This window comes from Camelus dromedarius, chromosome 4 (assembly GCF_036321535.1).
Source record: "Camelus dromedarius isolate mCamDro1 chromosome 4, mCamDro1.pat, whole genome shotgun sequence".
Lineage (NCBI taxonomy): Eukaryota > Metazoa > Chordata > Mammalia > Artiodactyla > Camelidae > Camelus > Camelus dromedarius.
In genome coordinates this window covers 10730333-10746218 of record NC_087439.1, presented here as the reverse complement: position 1 = coordinate 10746218, position 15886 = coordinate 10730333, and the positions used below count along the sequence as shown (strand labels likewise).

The 15886-nt window shown below is 55.9% G+C and overlaps 1 protein-coding gene across 1 annotated transcript; it reads left to right on the top strand.

The window, feature by feature from the left end:
• Positions 1-7898: 7898 nt before the first annotated feature.
• On the top strand, positions 7899-14952 carry INHBB (inhibin subunit beta B). Its single transcript, XM_010979135.3, has 2 exons — positions 7899-9740; positions 12224-14952. The coding sequence occupies exons 1-2, from the start codon at positions 9293-9295 to the stop codon at positions 12997-12999; spliced, it is 1224 nt and encodes a 407-aa protein (XP_010977437.3). The 5' UTR covers positions 7899-9292; the 3' UTR covers positions 13000-14952.
• Positions 14953-15886: the final 934 nt, after the last annotated feature.

Genomic DNA, 15886 nt, shown 5'->3' with positions numbered 1-15886 from the left:
GTGATATCACTCAACCCTGACTTTTTTTCCATATCCCTCACTGCTCCTTTTCTGTTTCTTGTCTTCTTTTTCCTCCTGCTCCCTAACTGAGTGGTCATCCCATCTGTGCCGTCTGTCTCCTTGATCTCAGGGTTGCTATGGGTGAGTGTGGCTTCTGCAAAGTCATGACCCAGCTGGGATCCTTCTGCTCTGCCATCTAGAATGCACAAGGAGTCTGCTGTCTGGAGGCCCCTGACCAGAAGCCCCTCCCCGACCCTGACTGGCTCTGCTTTACCTCCTCCAGGGTCGCTCCAACCCTCAGTACCCGCCCCAGCAAGCTCCTCTCCAGGCTCCCCTCTTGCCTCTATCCTCTGCAAACCCCACCGTGCCAGGCCCTCGCCCACTCACCTGCTGTCTTCTGGGGGGCCTGGCCCTCCCTACTTGTTGAGCTGAAGGCAAGACAGTGCCACAGCCCTGTCATTGTGTGGCACAGTGCTCCATTCCTACACGGTCCTTTGTACAAACGCATCATACAGTGAATAAAAGAGCACTTTTTAAAAAAAAAATTGAGGTATAGTCAGTTACAATGTGTCAATTTCTGGTGAACAGCATAATGTTTCAGTCATGCATACACACACATATATGCGTTTTCATATTAAAAGAATACTTTGCAACAATAGATAGAGGCATCAGGAAGGGTGGGAGATGGTGCTGAGGGGCCCTGAATCCAGAATGTGTCCTTGTGGTCCAAAAGGATTCCTTATCTCCAGAATGTGCAAGATATGTGTGCCAGAATGTTTATATATTTAATTGAAAAAGGGTTCTTGGTGAGCTGAGCTTAGGTAAACAACAGTTTGACCATGTTACTTATAGATGCAAACAATGCCACAAAGGGATTTTATACTAATGCATATGCTTAGCTTCTTCAGACAAGTGACAGTGAATGTCAATTGACCAGTATTTGAGTACCTGTGTCCCTGGTAAAAGCCAAGGTGTTGGCAGTTTCTTTTTATTTTTAATTAAGTTCCTTGCTCAGTTCTGCTGTTTCAGAATCAGTGGGAAGCTGCGGGGGTACGGGGAGTGTGAGACATTCTAAGGGAGGTGAAGCTCAAAGGAAAGTTTAATGTTTTGTAGGTCTTCATCCTGGAGATGCTCTTCCTTCTCTCTCTCTTCCTTCCTTCCTTCCTTCCTTCCTTTTCTTTCTTTTTCTTTCTTTCTCTTTCTTTCTTTCTTTTTCTTTCTTTCTTTCTCTCTCTCTCTCCCTTTCTTTCTTTCTTTCTTTCTTTCTTTCTTTCTTTCTTTCTTTCTTTCTTTCTTTCTTTCTTTCTTCCTTCCTTCCTTCCTTCCTTCCTTCCTTCCTTCCTTCCTTCCTTCCTTCCTTCCTTCCTTCCTTCCTTTTCTTCCTTCCTTCCTTCCTTCCTTCCTTCCTTCCTTCCTTCCTTTTCTTCCTTCCTTTCTTCCTTTCTTTCTTCCTTCCTTCCCTCCTTTCTCCCTTTCTCTCTTTCATCTTTTTCTTTTCCTTTCTCTCTTATTCTGTTTTTGGAAAGGTGGAGCAGGACAAATCCTCACGTCCTGGCTTGAGCATAGCTTGCATGAAAAAACTCTGGGCAGACAAGCCCTGCTGGCAGAGGGAACCCCAAGGACACTGCCTGTTAGCCAGGGTCCTGCTCGGGGTTCTATTGGCAGGGCTATTGCAGAGCAACTCTGGGAATCTTTTACCAACTTAGAGAGCAAGCCCACAATAGGTATTTGTCCTTCAATAGATCAGAACTAAAACACTTCACCCCCTTCACAGTGGGGTCTCCTAATTAGATATAAATACATTTATCCACCAAGCAAAAATCTGCTCCTTCCTTTTTCATTCTTTTTTTTTTTTTAACCCTAGCATTTCAACCCAAAATCTAATGTATGAGAAAAGCAGGTATTACAAAAGCTGAATGCACTTGGGTCCAAAGAGGTGTGTAGGAAATGCCTCCCTGATCAGATTAGTACCTGACTCCCTGGGGCCCAGGCGGGGGCGGGGGGGGGGGGACTGAGGGTGGGAGGGGGCAGCTGGGGAGCGCAGAAGGTAAAGTGCCTGCCCAGAGCCCAGCTTGTGGCTGAGGCTGCAGGGCTGTGGGGCTGGTCCGCCCCAGGGAAACGGCTGAATATTGAAAGGACTTGAAATTAGCATAGCTTTTAGAGCCAATTGACAGGCCTGGGTGGTGGGAGAATCTTAAACTGGTGGCACTAGGTTTTTTTCTTCTTCTCCAATTACAGCAGTTCTCCCTGAAGAGTTCCTTTCGATGGCTAGACAGAGACCATTTTACTGACTGCAAAAATTCAGTTAGAGTCTTCTGTAAGGAAGAGGAGAGCTTGTGTGACTGCTTAACTGTGGCAGCCCCACGGTACTGATTTACGGGAATGTAGGGCACACAGGGGCACTAGGGGGCGGTGACCTTTAGGAATAAAGGTCTTTAGCGTCATATACATAAATGAACTGACACGTTCATTGGTCTTGTTTAAAAAACAAAAATGATGTCTTGTCTACACCAATATACAAGGGTCATTTCCCTATTTTTTTTCCCTGTGTTGTCCCTGTCTCACATGAGAACCTGAGAAAAGCTATTCTGGGTCAGCTGTGCATTTTTCTTGGCCAGCGGCTCATTGACAGGCAGGGTACTCCCCAACCCTCAAGGCGCAGACGCATAACTCAGCTCTGAAGTCCAAGAATGGCTGAGGACTGAGGAATGCCATTTAAGGGGAGTTTGGTGCTTGGACTCAAGGGTTCCCAAAGTGGACACAGGTTTGGAGACCGAAAGGAGAGACACTTTAAAACTGCTCCACTTTCTCTTTGTTAGTTGCAGGATAACCAGCTTATTGGGTTCTGGCCACACATGGGCATCTGAGAGCTGTACACAGGACTGCCCATGGCAGGAATTGAGGAGGGTGGGCGGGAGAATCCTCAACTCTTCCTGTTCGGCGATCCCTCCTGCCATTAGCTGCCCAGGCCTGGTGTCCGGAGGGAAAGAGTCCAGTCCTCCCTGTTCCTTCCTTGTGGTCCTCACTGCCTCCACTTCACCTCTGGCCCCCATCTCTTCCCCGATGGCCTGGGTCTCCCAGCCTCTACAGTGCCGCCAATGTCCTCCTAAAACACTCCTGCAAGGGGTCACATACCCTCCTGGCCTTAACACCTCTTCCTGGGCTGACCAGGCCCCTCCCTGGCCTCGCTACAGTAGACTCACTTTTCACCTGGACCATATATTTTCATCCGCCCCTGACTGAGCTGCTCTCTTTCACATCCACTTGGAAAAATGCCTCCTCCTACTTCAAGGCTTAGTTCAACTCCTGCCTCCCCTGGGGCTCCTGGCAGAGGTAGGTGTTCCTTGTCCAGGCTTCCATGGCACTGCAGGGTCCCAGCTAGCCTCCCAAGCCGTACCTGTTCACGTGTGTCGGTGTGTCAGTGTCCTGAATTGACAGGGGGAGGCTGATAAAGAGTCAGGACTTTGACTTCTGCAGCGCTGTGTCCCCAGCAGCTAGTTCAGTGTGGTTATTGAATGAACAGAAAGGAATTCTGTGCTTGGACTAGTTTGTGATCAGCAATTTGAAGTGGGACACTAACCAAATGCTGTATTTAGCACCTCTATTTTTCGAGAAAATACACCGACTTGGACTGCAATCCCGATGGGGCCTGCTGTTGAAATATTTCCTGAATGCTCAAAACGTGCTGAATCCTCCGGCCACACTGCCTCCAGCACCCCCGCCCCTAGCCTTGCTCTGGAGAAGTAGAGGGGGGCTCCCCAACATCCTCTGAAGCTAGCGCTTGTGTGGTTGATGGATGTGATTCTTGCTACCAGATGATAGATTGATAGATTTCAGGGGTTCGGGAGCTGAGGGAATCAGCTCAAAAGGAATGACTCGGTGGGGGGGAGGGTATAGCCCAGTGGTAGAGCGCATGCTTAGCATGCATGAGGTCCTGGGTTCAATCCCCAGTACCTCCATTAAAATAAATAAATAAACCTAATTATCTACCTCCCCCCCCATCAAAAACAAACAAACAAACCAAACAAAAAACGAATTAGAAGAATAAGAAAAAAAAGGAATGTCTAGATGAGAAGTCCTGCAAGGTGGTTCCGTGTTGAGGTTAGTTTAGGAATAGCACAGGAGCATGTGAAGCTGGGATGTGCCTCTGTTAGCACACTTCCGGGTGGGAAGCAGGGGAGGAGCACACACACGGTGGCTGGCCACTCGAGACAACTGGAACCTGGTGGGGTCTGCGTTTGAACCAAGTCACGCATGGGTGCCTCCGCGTCATCCGTTTTGTGGGACGCACTGACTTCAGTTCACCAGCGTTGCCCGAGAGGGCACTGAGCTGGTTGCTGAGCACGGCAGATCAGTAGCCCAGGTGGTCTCAGCTCTGGAGCTCATGAGTTTCAGAGATGACAGGCAACCTCGTGAGGCCACAGTGGGACTTGAGAATGTGGAGGTCTGTTGGGGCCCTCGAAAGGTGGGGACAGGCCATCCAGCTGCCTTAGTGAGAAATGTGCGGCTGCCTTATCAAAATAACCCTCCCACATCCACTAACTTACCAAGGACTTGCCTCGTGACCACAAAGGCATGAGGTGGCCTTGGGGCATTCTGAGGGGCTCTTTGTTGGTATCTGTGCTTTTACAAAGGTCAGCTTGTGGCCTGGGGCTCTTGGGAACCCTCAGTGGGCTCCTGCTTCCCACCTGGCTCCTGGCTGCCGGTGAGCAGGCCCTCCCAGATGCTGGTCTGGCACACAGCATCTTCTGTTCAGACAGAGAGCTGTTCCAGAGGTATGAGGCGTGATGGTGATGTCTGGAAACGGCCACTTCTAGACAAGTGGTGGGGAAGTGAACACAGGTCCCTGAGCCCAACTCAGCCAAAGATCTTTCTCCCTCCTAGGTCCTGAGTGCCCACAGTGGGAAGGACTTCCCTTCACCCCAACACTCTGCACGGGCCATGTGGCCAAGAATAGCACCTGACTTCTCAAGTCTTTAAGCAAATGAGCCCTAAGGCTCATTTTTATGGTTTGCTTTGTCACTTTTGGCTTTTGGACATCTTTATCATCCCCAAATTGATGCTTAGGTAAGAGTTACGAAAAAAACAAAACAAAGCAAAAACAAAACCCCAACCCCTCCCCTACCCCACAAAAAAACTATAGTGAAAGCAAGTGCTCTGTGCTCCCTGAGGAAGCCTTCTCCATACTGTGTGACCATATCCATAGTGTCACCGTGTTTTCTTCCTCCCTTCCGCATTGGGCCAGAGTTCTTTGATGGCATCAGGGAGCCAGCATTCTGTGTGTGGGCGGCCTGGTCCTACAGCCGTGTGTAGGGCGTTGGCTGCAGCATTGATGTGCATTATTGTATTCAAAACTGACAGGCGCAGTCACATCCCTGGCTCTGATTGAGAGCTGAGGTCACCAGTACAAGGAGAACGGAGCCCAGTGCTAAATGAGGCTTTGAAGCAACAGGAACAGGTCCTTGCCCCTCAGTAGGGGATGGGGGCTCCCTCCCAAAGCACAAGGTGATCTGGAAGAACTCAATTTACACCCTTGGCTCCTGGGGGCTGGGGGATCAGCAGAGGGCGGGATAATCCCAGCTTCTCGAGCAGATGGTTTCTGACTACCGCTTGACCCAGTTCCCTCCTGGCAGATGACTGGCAGCGGGGCTGACAGTTCCTCCATCAGGGGAACAAAATGTAGACCCTCCTCTCAACCTCCTCTTCCCTCCTCCTACCAGCAAGGGCACAGTGGCTTTTGCCTCTTCCCCTCGCTAGGGCAATGGGCAGGATGCTGCACCTTCCCAAAGGCGTGGAGTCCTCCCTGCTTACCCCAGCTCTGTCCAGCTCAGGTGAAACTCACAATAAGAAGGGCTGTAACTGAGCAGTCAAGGAACGCTACTCTGAGGGTCATGGTGGGGAGTGTGGGTGTTCACTCACTGGCTTAATGATTTCTCTCATTCATTCAATCAATCAGTCAATCTGTCAATCTACCAAGCATTCATTCAATAAGCTCTGCTGATTACCTGCCCAGTCTGGCATCAGACAGGATGTGGGAGGCCTGGTCCTTGTCCTCCAGGAGCCTGAAGCCTCATGCAGGAGACACACAGGTGAAGAGATAAACAGCCAGTCACTGGACTGAGGGGCTTAATATGGCAAATAACTATTCAGGGCACAAGAAGGCCATGGAAGGCTTCACCAAAGAGAAGAGATTGGGTTGGGTCTTGAGGACTGAGAATGAATTTGTCCAGTAAGTTGGTGGCTGTGATGATGGAGAGAACCAGAAGACCAGCGCATGTGTTCCTGGTGGAAGATGCAAGCAAAACCAAAAAGGTGGGTCCAGTCTAGCTCAGGGCCACCATGCAGAAGGTGCTGGGCCAGGTTGCCCAGGAGGCAGAAGTACCTTCTTTCTGCCCAGGGATCACAGGCTCTGGGAGAGGGCAAGGAGTAGAAACCCCAGGGCACAGAGTGCTGTGTGTTTGGGAGTGGTAGAAAACTGGGATGTGGAGAAATCCCTATGGAGTCAGAAGGGCTGTCATCACGGAGACCCTCCTGGGCCCCTGCTTTTGACTTTTGGTTGGTAAACCCAGACCAGCCCCTATTTGCACCGCGGGAGCGGCCCTGCGCACCTTTGAGTCGGTTCCTCGGATTGGGAGGGAGGGGGCGCTCCGCCTCCAGACTTGCGGGCCTCACTGAGGCTGCGGTCCGGGATGAGCTCCCACAGCAGCCCGCTAGCCCTGAGAAGCTCGCGATGAGGAGCTGCGGAGCTGCGTGGGGTGGGGGGAGACTTGAGCCGGAGGCTGAGGTCCACCTATGTCGTCCTGGGTTCCCCCAAGACCCTAAGAAAGCTAGAATGATCTCTCCTCCTGCTTTGCTTTGCAGTGCCACTGCTATGGGGCACGGCCACGGTGGGTGGAGGTCCGGGCAATTGCGGGGAGAGGGCAAGGCCATGTTCCCGGTCCAGATCGCTGCTCCCGGGGCGCACTGTCCTGCTTCACATTCAGGTGCGGGCATGAGAAGGGTCAGGGGGAACGGACTGCGCGCTCGCGGTTCCGGACGGGGCTGGGTTGGTTTCCTTTGACAGCGTCTCTTGTCTTGGTGGTCTAAGAACAGCGGCTTCGGAATCATTTCCTGAGTTCTGCGAGGTGCTTGGTAGTTGTCTAGTTTGGGGTTCTCAACCAGCCCGTGTGAAAATAGGTGTTATTGTGCCTCATGTACAAATGAGAAGGCAGAGACTGCAGAGTGTGAAAGCTCTATCCGAAGTCACTACCACAAAGCTGGCAGTGGCTGGGCCTCGACTGGAACCCGGGTTTGTCTGAGGCCAATGTTTGCCAACTAGTGTGGGGGTGGGGGTGGAGGGTGGTGGAGACCTCGCAACCCTGCCAAAGCCCCGGAACTCGGAGGCTTCTCGGCCTCGAGGCTGGTTCCCCACACAGTCGAGGAGTTCCTAAGGCTCGGACCGGCGGAGGCAGCGGCTCGACAGGCCTCCAGCCTGCAGGGCCCACGCCTCGCCAAGTGCGCTGGCGGCCCGGGGCGCTCGGCTAGGGCACTGCAGCCCGGGAGCGACATCCACCGGCGGAGCCAGCCCGCGGCGCCCGAGGCCGCATCGCCGCCCCCGCCTCTCCGGGGCCCGCGAGGGAGCACCCCAGGAGGGCCGGGGGCGGCTGCGGCTGCAAGAGTTGCCTCTCCTGGTCCCAGAGGGCGGCGGCAGGGACGAGGGCAGGGCCTGCGCGGCCGAGGGGAGGAGGCAAGCGCCGGGATCCTGAGCCGGGAGCCCGTCGGTGCCGCCGGCCGCCCAGCTGGGCGAGGGTCCGGGGCGCCCACGTGGTGAGAAAGTTTCGGGACCGCAAAAGTGGCCCGGCATTGCGGGGGTGGGGGGAAGGGAGAGGACCTGCTCGCTCCTCCTCCTCGCGAAGGCAGAAAGGAAAGAAGCGGAGGGAAGCGGGGGTGGGCGGGGGGAGCGGGCAGCACCGACCTGAACAGATTCCGCCTCCCCCCTCCCCTGCCCCCCCTCCCGGGAAGCCGGAGCGGGGAGGCACGGACAGTCTCCTCCCGCAAGGCCAGGACGAGACTCGGCCCCCTCTGCCTTTTTTTGCCAACCTCTATCTCAACGCGCGCGCACATACGGAGATTGTGCGGCTTTTTTTTTTTAACCCCCTTGGGAGAAAAAACGAGGAGAGTAAAAGAAGAGAGGCCAAAGAGAAGAACTCCTCCTCGGCGGGCTCTGCACTCTGTCGTGGTCGGGCGCGGGGACGCGGCCGCCACCCGCCCGCTCTCTCCCGGCCCTGCGGCGTGTGCCAGTGGGAGAGCGAGCTAGGGCATCCGCACCGGGGACGCTGAGAGACTTTAAGGCGCTCAAGCTGACATCGCCGCCGCGGCGGCAGGCAAAGGAGACAGGGGCGAGAAGGGCCCTGCCTCCGCCTCGCCTTCCTCGCCAGGCGCCCCGCGCTCAGCCGGCCCGCGCAGGCGAGCGGAGGGAGGCAGGCAGAGAGGAGGCGGGCGGAGCAGAGGGCCCGGCGAAGCGCGCAGCGGCCGGCCCGCCCGCCGGTGGATGCGGCGCCCCGGGAGCCTGGAGACAACTTTGCGGTGTGACGCGCTGGGAGGACTGCAGGGCCCGCAGCCCGGGGCTCCGCGCCGCCTCTGAGCCGGCCCGTGCTCTCCGGCGCTCCCGGCACTGCGCTCGCTCCCCTCCGCCGCCCGCCCGCCGGCCCGCGGCGAGGACGAACCGCCCGTCGCCGCCGCCAGCGGCCCTTCCTCGGCGCGAGGCAGCGAGGGCGAGGCGCTCAGGTGCGAGCGCGGGGCCCCGCCGCAGCGCCCGCCGCAGCGCCGCGCCAAGCCGCGCTCGGCTCCGCTCCGGGGGCTCCGGCTCCTTCGCTTCCGTCTCGGCCAAGTTGCGTCGACCGGCCGTTTCGCCACCTTCCCCGCCCGGCGGCCAAGCCGCCACTGCCACTGCTTTCGCTTCACCGGAGCGGGGGCTGCGGGGCCCCGACGCAGAGAGGATGGGGAGAAGGCTGCAGATGCCGAAGCGCCCCGAGACGCCCGTGCGGCAGTGACCCTCCGGCCCACGCCTCGCCCCGCGCCCCTCTCCAGCCCCCGCGCCCCTCGGCGCCCCTTCCCCGCTGCGCAGGAACCCCCGCGGCCCTGCCGGCCCCCTCCCCCTGTGAGCCGGCGGCGGCCCTCCCGGCGGGCGGGCGGAGGCCCGGGCGGGCGCGGGCGGGGGCGGGGCGGGGCGGCGCGCCGGGAGCCCGGAGCCCGGCCCAGCGCTCGGCTCAGCTCGCCTCGCGGCGGGCGCCCTCGTCGCCAGCGGCGCACCATGGACGGGCTGCCCGGTCGGGCGCTGGGGGCCGCCTGCCTTTTGCTGCTGGCGGCCGGCTGGCTGGGGCCCGAGGCCTGGGGCTCGCCCACGCCCCCACCGTCGCCCGCCGCACCGCCGCCACCCCCGCCACCCGGAGCCCCAGGCGGCTCGCAGGACACCTGCACGTCGTGCGGCAGCTTCCGGCGGCCGGAGGAGCTGGGCCGGGTGGACGGCGACTTCCTGGAGGCGGTGAAACGGCACATCTTGAACCGCCTGCAGATGCGGGGCCGGCCCAACATCACACACGCCGTGCCCAAGGCCGCCATGGTCACGGCCCTGCGCAAGCTGCACGCGGGCAAGGTGCGCGAGGACGGCCGGGTAGAGATCCCGCACCTCGACGGCCACGCCAGCCCGGGCGCTGACGGCCAGGAGCGCGTCTCCGAGATCATCAGCTTCGCTGAGACAGGTGGGTCGGTCCCTCGGGCGGCCAGCCGTGGCCCTCGCTCTCTCCTCCACCCCCTTCTTGCCCGCTCTGGCCGCCACCGCCACAGCAGCCAGCGCGCCCTGGGGGGAAACCCGGACTTCTCGACCCGCCGGCTCGCCTCTGGCCCTTTGCGCTCCGTCCTAGTTGCCGTCCTCTTCCCACAAGCAGCAACCCCTTCTTGCTCCCCCTACCCCTGCCGCGGAGCGCTTTGCCCTCCACCCTGCTCTCCGGAATCGGGCCCCAGTGCCTCTGGGAGCGCGTCCCCCTCCCGGCAGATGCGTGCGGCCCTGGCTCCGCGGGCACTTGCTTGGTGATTGCCTAATGTTTTTGTTTCCCACGATCGGAGTGTAGGCTTAGCAATGTGGATGGAGATGTGTGTGCTTGTTGATATCCGTGGGCCGGCTGAGTGTGTGTGTGTGTGTGTGTGTGTGTGTGTGTGTGTGCGCGCGCGCGCGCGCCTCCGTGAGAGGCCCCTGGGGCCGCTTCCATAGCCGGGCGGCGTGGGCTTGCCAGGATTGCTGAAGCCTCACTGGGGAGAGCTAGGCAACCTCTCTTCCGATTGTGTGGGCACCGGAATCGGGCGGAAGGCAGGCTTCTCAACAGGTCCCATCATTTACGCAGAGAAAGACGCGGCTCGGGAGCAACCCCGTGCCCCTCGGCTCGCCTGGCAGCGACAGCAGCCCCCTCGCCTTAGAGCCACAGAGTTCGTAGTTAACAAAGGGTCGGAGTTCTTTCTGGAATTTTCTCCCGATTCTGGATTGCAAATTTCTACCACTGTCTAAATATAAAAATCAAAGAGAGAGAGAAAGAAATCTTTCGAACTTTAAAAGAAGAAGAAAAATGTGCTCTCGCTGAAATGTTGCAAGTGCTTTCGACTCCGCTGTCCTTTTCAGGACTTGAATGAGCCAGGCTGGCTTTTGTGCCTGGAGCTCAGCCCCATTTGTGCCGAAGGGACTGCGGAGAAGGTCGCAGGGGGAAGCCCTGGTGCAGGCAGGGCGGGGTGGGCAGGGAGCCTGGTGGGGGTGTGCGTGCTGGCGGTGGCGGTTGTGTCCCCAGGCTCCAAATGTGCACCCCCCTTCACAAGGCTGCAGGCAGACTGTGCTGGTGCCGCTTGGGGATGAAAAGGGATGAAAAGTTTTGCATGGCCGGGTGTGGAGAAAAGCAGAGACAATCAGGGGCTGGTTTGTGCTTAGAAAGAAATGCATTGCTGTTTTAGCTGTCCGACAGAGTCAGGGAAAGCTCGACATGCAATTAGAGGGCTTGGATTAAAAGGTGCTTTGGGTCCCAGAGTAGAAATATGATTCTGGAAGGTCGAGGAGGCCTTTTGGTCCCGGTGGCACAAAATGACAGCGGGGGCTGTTATATTTCTGGTCCGTTTCACGGAGCCAGCTCTTTGACTTATAAATAACAGATTCAGGTCACAGGCAGCTCGTCCAAGACCAGCTTTTAAGGCTGCACTTTCCCCCATTTCAAAGTCAGATGTCAGTGTTATTAGAGGAGCCAGGCGAGGCCTGGGGAGGGGGCTGGGGGGTGCATTGGTAGGAGGTTTGATAAAACCAGCCGAGGCCACACAGTTGCCTTATTTGTTCTTCCTGGAAGAAAGAAAGAAAAAAGTAGGGGTTGTCAGAGACAAGATTCACTGAAATGTAGGATGAGAGCGGAGTCCTCTCTCCGTTGGCATGGCCTCTCTTCTTGCGGAACTGAATTATTGAGAAAACTAACAAGCCAATTCATCTTAGCCGTGGAGATTTCGAACGTGCCATTAACGGGGAGCCAGGGTCTCGTGAAAGGGGTGGACCTCGAGTTTCAGGGCTGAGTGTCCTTTCCCCTGGAACAACTGGGAAAGGAAGGCTGCACTTTGCAGTCTGCAAAGCACACGTTCCTGTGTCAGAAATTTGAGCAGAGCTGGCTTGTTTGCAGTGGAGGTTCCACTGGGGGTTGGATCAGATCATGCTTAGGTAAACACTGGAAAGAGGAGGTAGGTGGCTCAGCTGGATTTTGCAATGCCCTAAGTTAACCAAAAAAAAAAAAAAAAAAAAACCAAAATGCTGCTAAAACAACCCACCCCCAAAATCCTTGGTGAGATCTTGGTTTTGTTTTTCAGATTTCACAGATACCCATAACAACTTGTTAAGATCTTGGCCTCCTGACAAGTTCCTCTGTTGAGCTTTGAGGCCTGACAGCCTGTCTCCAGGGAACCCTGGCCTGGGAGAGGTGAGGCTGGATTTTATAGGCCTGGACCCTCCAGCTCCAACCTGGTCCAGGTTTCTCAATGGGAAAGGATTTGCTCTGCCTCTCCCAGGTTCCAGTCAGAGGCCCTGGCCCCAGGAACAGTATTTCTGGTCAGTAACGTCTTCCAGCTGCGTGGCGAGTGCGCATTCCAGCATCATGCAGCAGAGTCTTTTTCCCCCATTGCCTCGTGTTCTCCCTGCATTAACTTGGCCTGCTCTCCCACTTCTCTGCAGATGGCCTCGCCTCCTCCAGGGTCCGCCTGTACTTCTTCATCTCCAATGAAGGCAACCAGAACCTGTTTGTGGTACAGGCCAGCCTGTGGCTTTACCTAAAGCTGCTGCCTTACGTCCTGGAGAAGGGCAGCCGGCGGAAGGTGCGGGTCAAGGTGTACTTCCAGGAGCAGGGCCATGGTGATCGGTGGAACGTGGTAGAGAAGCGGGTGGACCTCAAGCGCAGCGGCTGGCACACCTTCCCACTCACCGAGGCCATCCAGGCCTTGTTTGAGCGCGGGGAGCGGCGACTGAGCCTGGATGTGCAGTGCGATGGCTGCCAGGAGCTGGCCGTGGTGCCTGTGTTCGTGGACCCCGGCGAGGAGTCGCACCGGCCCTTTGTGGTCGTGCAAGCACGCCTGGGCGACAGCAGGCATCGCATTCGCAAGCGGGGCCTGGAGTGCGATGGCAGGACCAACCTCTGTTGCAGGCAACAGTTCTTCATCGACTTCCGCCTCATTGGCTGGAACGACTGGATCATCGCGCCCACCGGCTACTACGGGAACTACTGTGAGGGCAGCTGCCCAGCCTACCTGGCGGGGGTCCCTGGCTCCGCCTCCTCCTTCCACACGGCCGTGGTGAATCAGTACCGCATGCGGGGTCTGAATCCGGGCACGGTGAACTCCTGCTGCATCCCCACCAAGCTGAGCACCATGTCCATGCTCTACTTCGACGACGAGTACAACATCGTCAAGCGGGACGTGCCCAACATGATCGTGGAGGAGTGCGGCTGCGCCTGATGGCGGCAGCGCGTTGGCGGTGGGACTCGGGGCTGGCCCTGGTCGGGCTTCCTCCAGTCCCTGTGGGAATGGGGTGCATGGCAGGTGGAGTCCAGTTGTGCCATTGGGCACCGGGAGGTGCCAGGGGGAGGCCTGAGAGAGTTTCCTACTTCTTCATCAAGCAATCAGTCAAAACCAGAGGGAGAACCCTCCACGGACACGAAAGACTTTAAAATGCACACGTAGACACGCACAGCCAAATGCATCCTGCCACCCACACAGCAGCCTCCAGGATACCAGCAAATGGATGCGGTGACAAATGGCAGCTTAGCTACAAACGCCTGTCAATTGGAGAGAATGAGGTGAGCAGCCACCATTCCCACCAGCTGGCCCGGCCACTCTGAATCGCGCCTTCCGAGCACACATAAAAGCACAAAGACAGAGACAGAGAGAGAGCCAGCACGGGAGCCCCGGAGTGGAGAAGCAGATGCGGGGGTGGGGAACGTGTGGGCAGGCGGAGGGCTGTGTGTCCCCCTTTGCTTGTGCAAGGCCCGCCATGCCCCAGCATCTCTTGGCTCCCATGTGTTGCCTTCCTCCCCTGCCTGGGATCCTTCCTGCTGTGGGACCAGGGCAGCCTGTCCTTTCCCGCCCTTGGAGAGGGAAGGAGACCCCAAAAGGACATCACCTGCCGGAGACCAGAGACCATAGAGCAGTGGCAATGACTGTTTGACTGTTGCTTGGGTCCCTGGCGTGACTTCTCCATGTGTTTGTTTTGGGGGTGGGGAGGGAGGGAGAGAAGGGTCTTAATTTGATGCTTTAACTGATCACTAGCAGTTGAATGATCATTCATTCCAGTTGTATCATTGAAAAGGGACTTTTCTACCAGGTGTGACCTTTTAAGTTAAAATCTGAATTGTTCTAAGTGGAAAGAAAAAAGTTGCAATTGGTGCCCTTCATGGGGATAGTCCTCTAGGACTGATTTGTGGGAAGAGGGGGAGAAAATGACTCTTTCCAAGGGGATGAGCTCCGAGGAGGAGGAAATAATGGGGTGGAGGCATTCTGGAAATGCTTAGGGGAGGGGAGGCGGTGGGGTTGCCCCCCCTCAGCAGGGGGTGAGGGAGAGGAGCAGTTGAACTGGTCTTGGGGAAATAGGGGAGGATTTCAGCTGCTTTGCAGAAGTGGCCCATGTGGGCCCAGCCACTAGGGCCGGCCACGGACGTGGCCCCCCGCCTGCTCGCCCGCCTGCCCGCCCCTCCTAGCACTTACAGACCGGCCTGAACGCACATGATATAGCACTTGCCCATCCACGTGTGTCCAGAAGTGGCCCTTGGCAGAGCAGTGAACTTGCTCACCCCTAGATGTCCGAGCGCCACGTGAACTATGCAATTTAAAGGGTTGACCTACACTAGACGAAACTGGACTCGTACGACTCTTTTTATATTTTTTTATACTTGAAATGAAATCCTTTGCTTCTTTTTTAAGCGAATGATTGCTTTTAATGTTTGCACTGATTTAGTTGCATGATTAGTCAGAAACTGCCATTTGAAAAAAAGAAGTTATTTTTATAGCAGCGAAAAAAAAAATACAGTTAAATGTATTATACATAATTTTGGAACCAAAGAGGCCAAGAGATCAGTTTTAATTTTTATTAGATGGTGAGGCCATCTTATATGAGGTAGACGTTCTGAACAATCCCTTGAGTGGCCTGCCAACGTTTCAGGGTATAAATGGATTTTGTTTATTCAGTTTGATGTGTCTTTTCTATCCTTACACACCCAGAAGGTAGAGTAAAAATGACGATGGTAGAATGCAGGTGTGTATCCTTAAATCCTCATCTTTATGTTTATTTAATAAAGCTCCCCTTAGGTTCTGTTTCATAATAATTTAAAACCAAACAATTTTCCCATAGACTTGCTGTTAAAGTATTTTACATTTGTGTACAGTTTAAGAAAATAAAAGATTGAGTGCCACGGGCTTCCTGCTTGCGTGATATCTGGGCTGGGGGCTTGGGGCTGGAGGTGGCCTCTGGGAGGAGGGCGGGTCCAGGTGTCCAGCTCTGATGCTGGTTGCTTTCATGTTCACCCCGGGCGCTCTGAGTCCTTGCCACAAGCTCAGTGGCAGGAAGAGAGTCGAGGAAAAATGGCAGAAGATCAAAATGAAGGACAATGAGCAAATTCATGAATTACACATGTGTTTACCCTTCTAGTCCCCAGACTCATTATGTTTCACCAAGGCTGCGTTTATTACCATTTGAAAGTGCTGGTTAAGCCCCCATTCCCGGGATGAAATGAAAACCTGGGCGGTTGAAGCCCACCTGACCCCATGCCCATCTCCACGTACTGATAGACACAGCTATCAGCAGAAGAGGTTAATACCTTGGGGTGGAAGCCGGAAGCAAGGCCATGAGGATGCTGATTGTCCTTTCCTGTGGGGATGTTAACTGGTGGAAGGTGGTGGTGGTGTTAGCAACGGCAGTCGTCCAACCACAGCTGCAGGTAAGACTGGAGATGCCCACCCAGTGCCATTATCATGCAGCCTTTAGATCACGCCTTTGTGGGAAATGATTTCATCTTCGTTTCCCAGAGTTTGGAGTCTGAGGCTCAGAGAAGTTCAGGGCTTACCTGAGATCACACAGCCAGGAAAGGTACCCTGGGCACTTGAGCCCAGGTGCCGCGGCTGGTCCTCCTGTTCCCCTGGGGGGCACTGCAACACGAAGGCCTTGCCTTCATCTGAGCCCCTACAGGGCCACTGGGGCTGCAACTTGGTTTTGGGGTCATGTGTGGTCTTCCCAGAAAATCTCAGGACATTTAAACAAGTGGGACCTTAGGGATCATCTAACCCCATTAAGACAACCATGGGGAAACTGAGGGAGGCTCTGGGCAGCTGGAGGGGTCTATCGCAATTCACA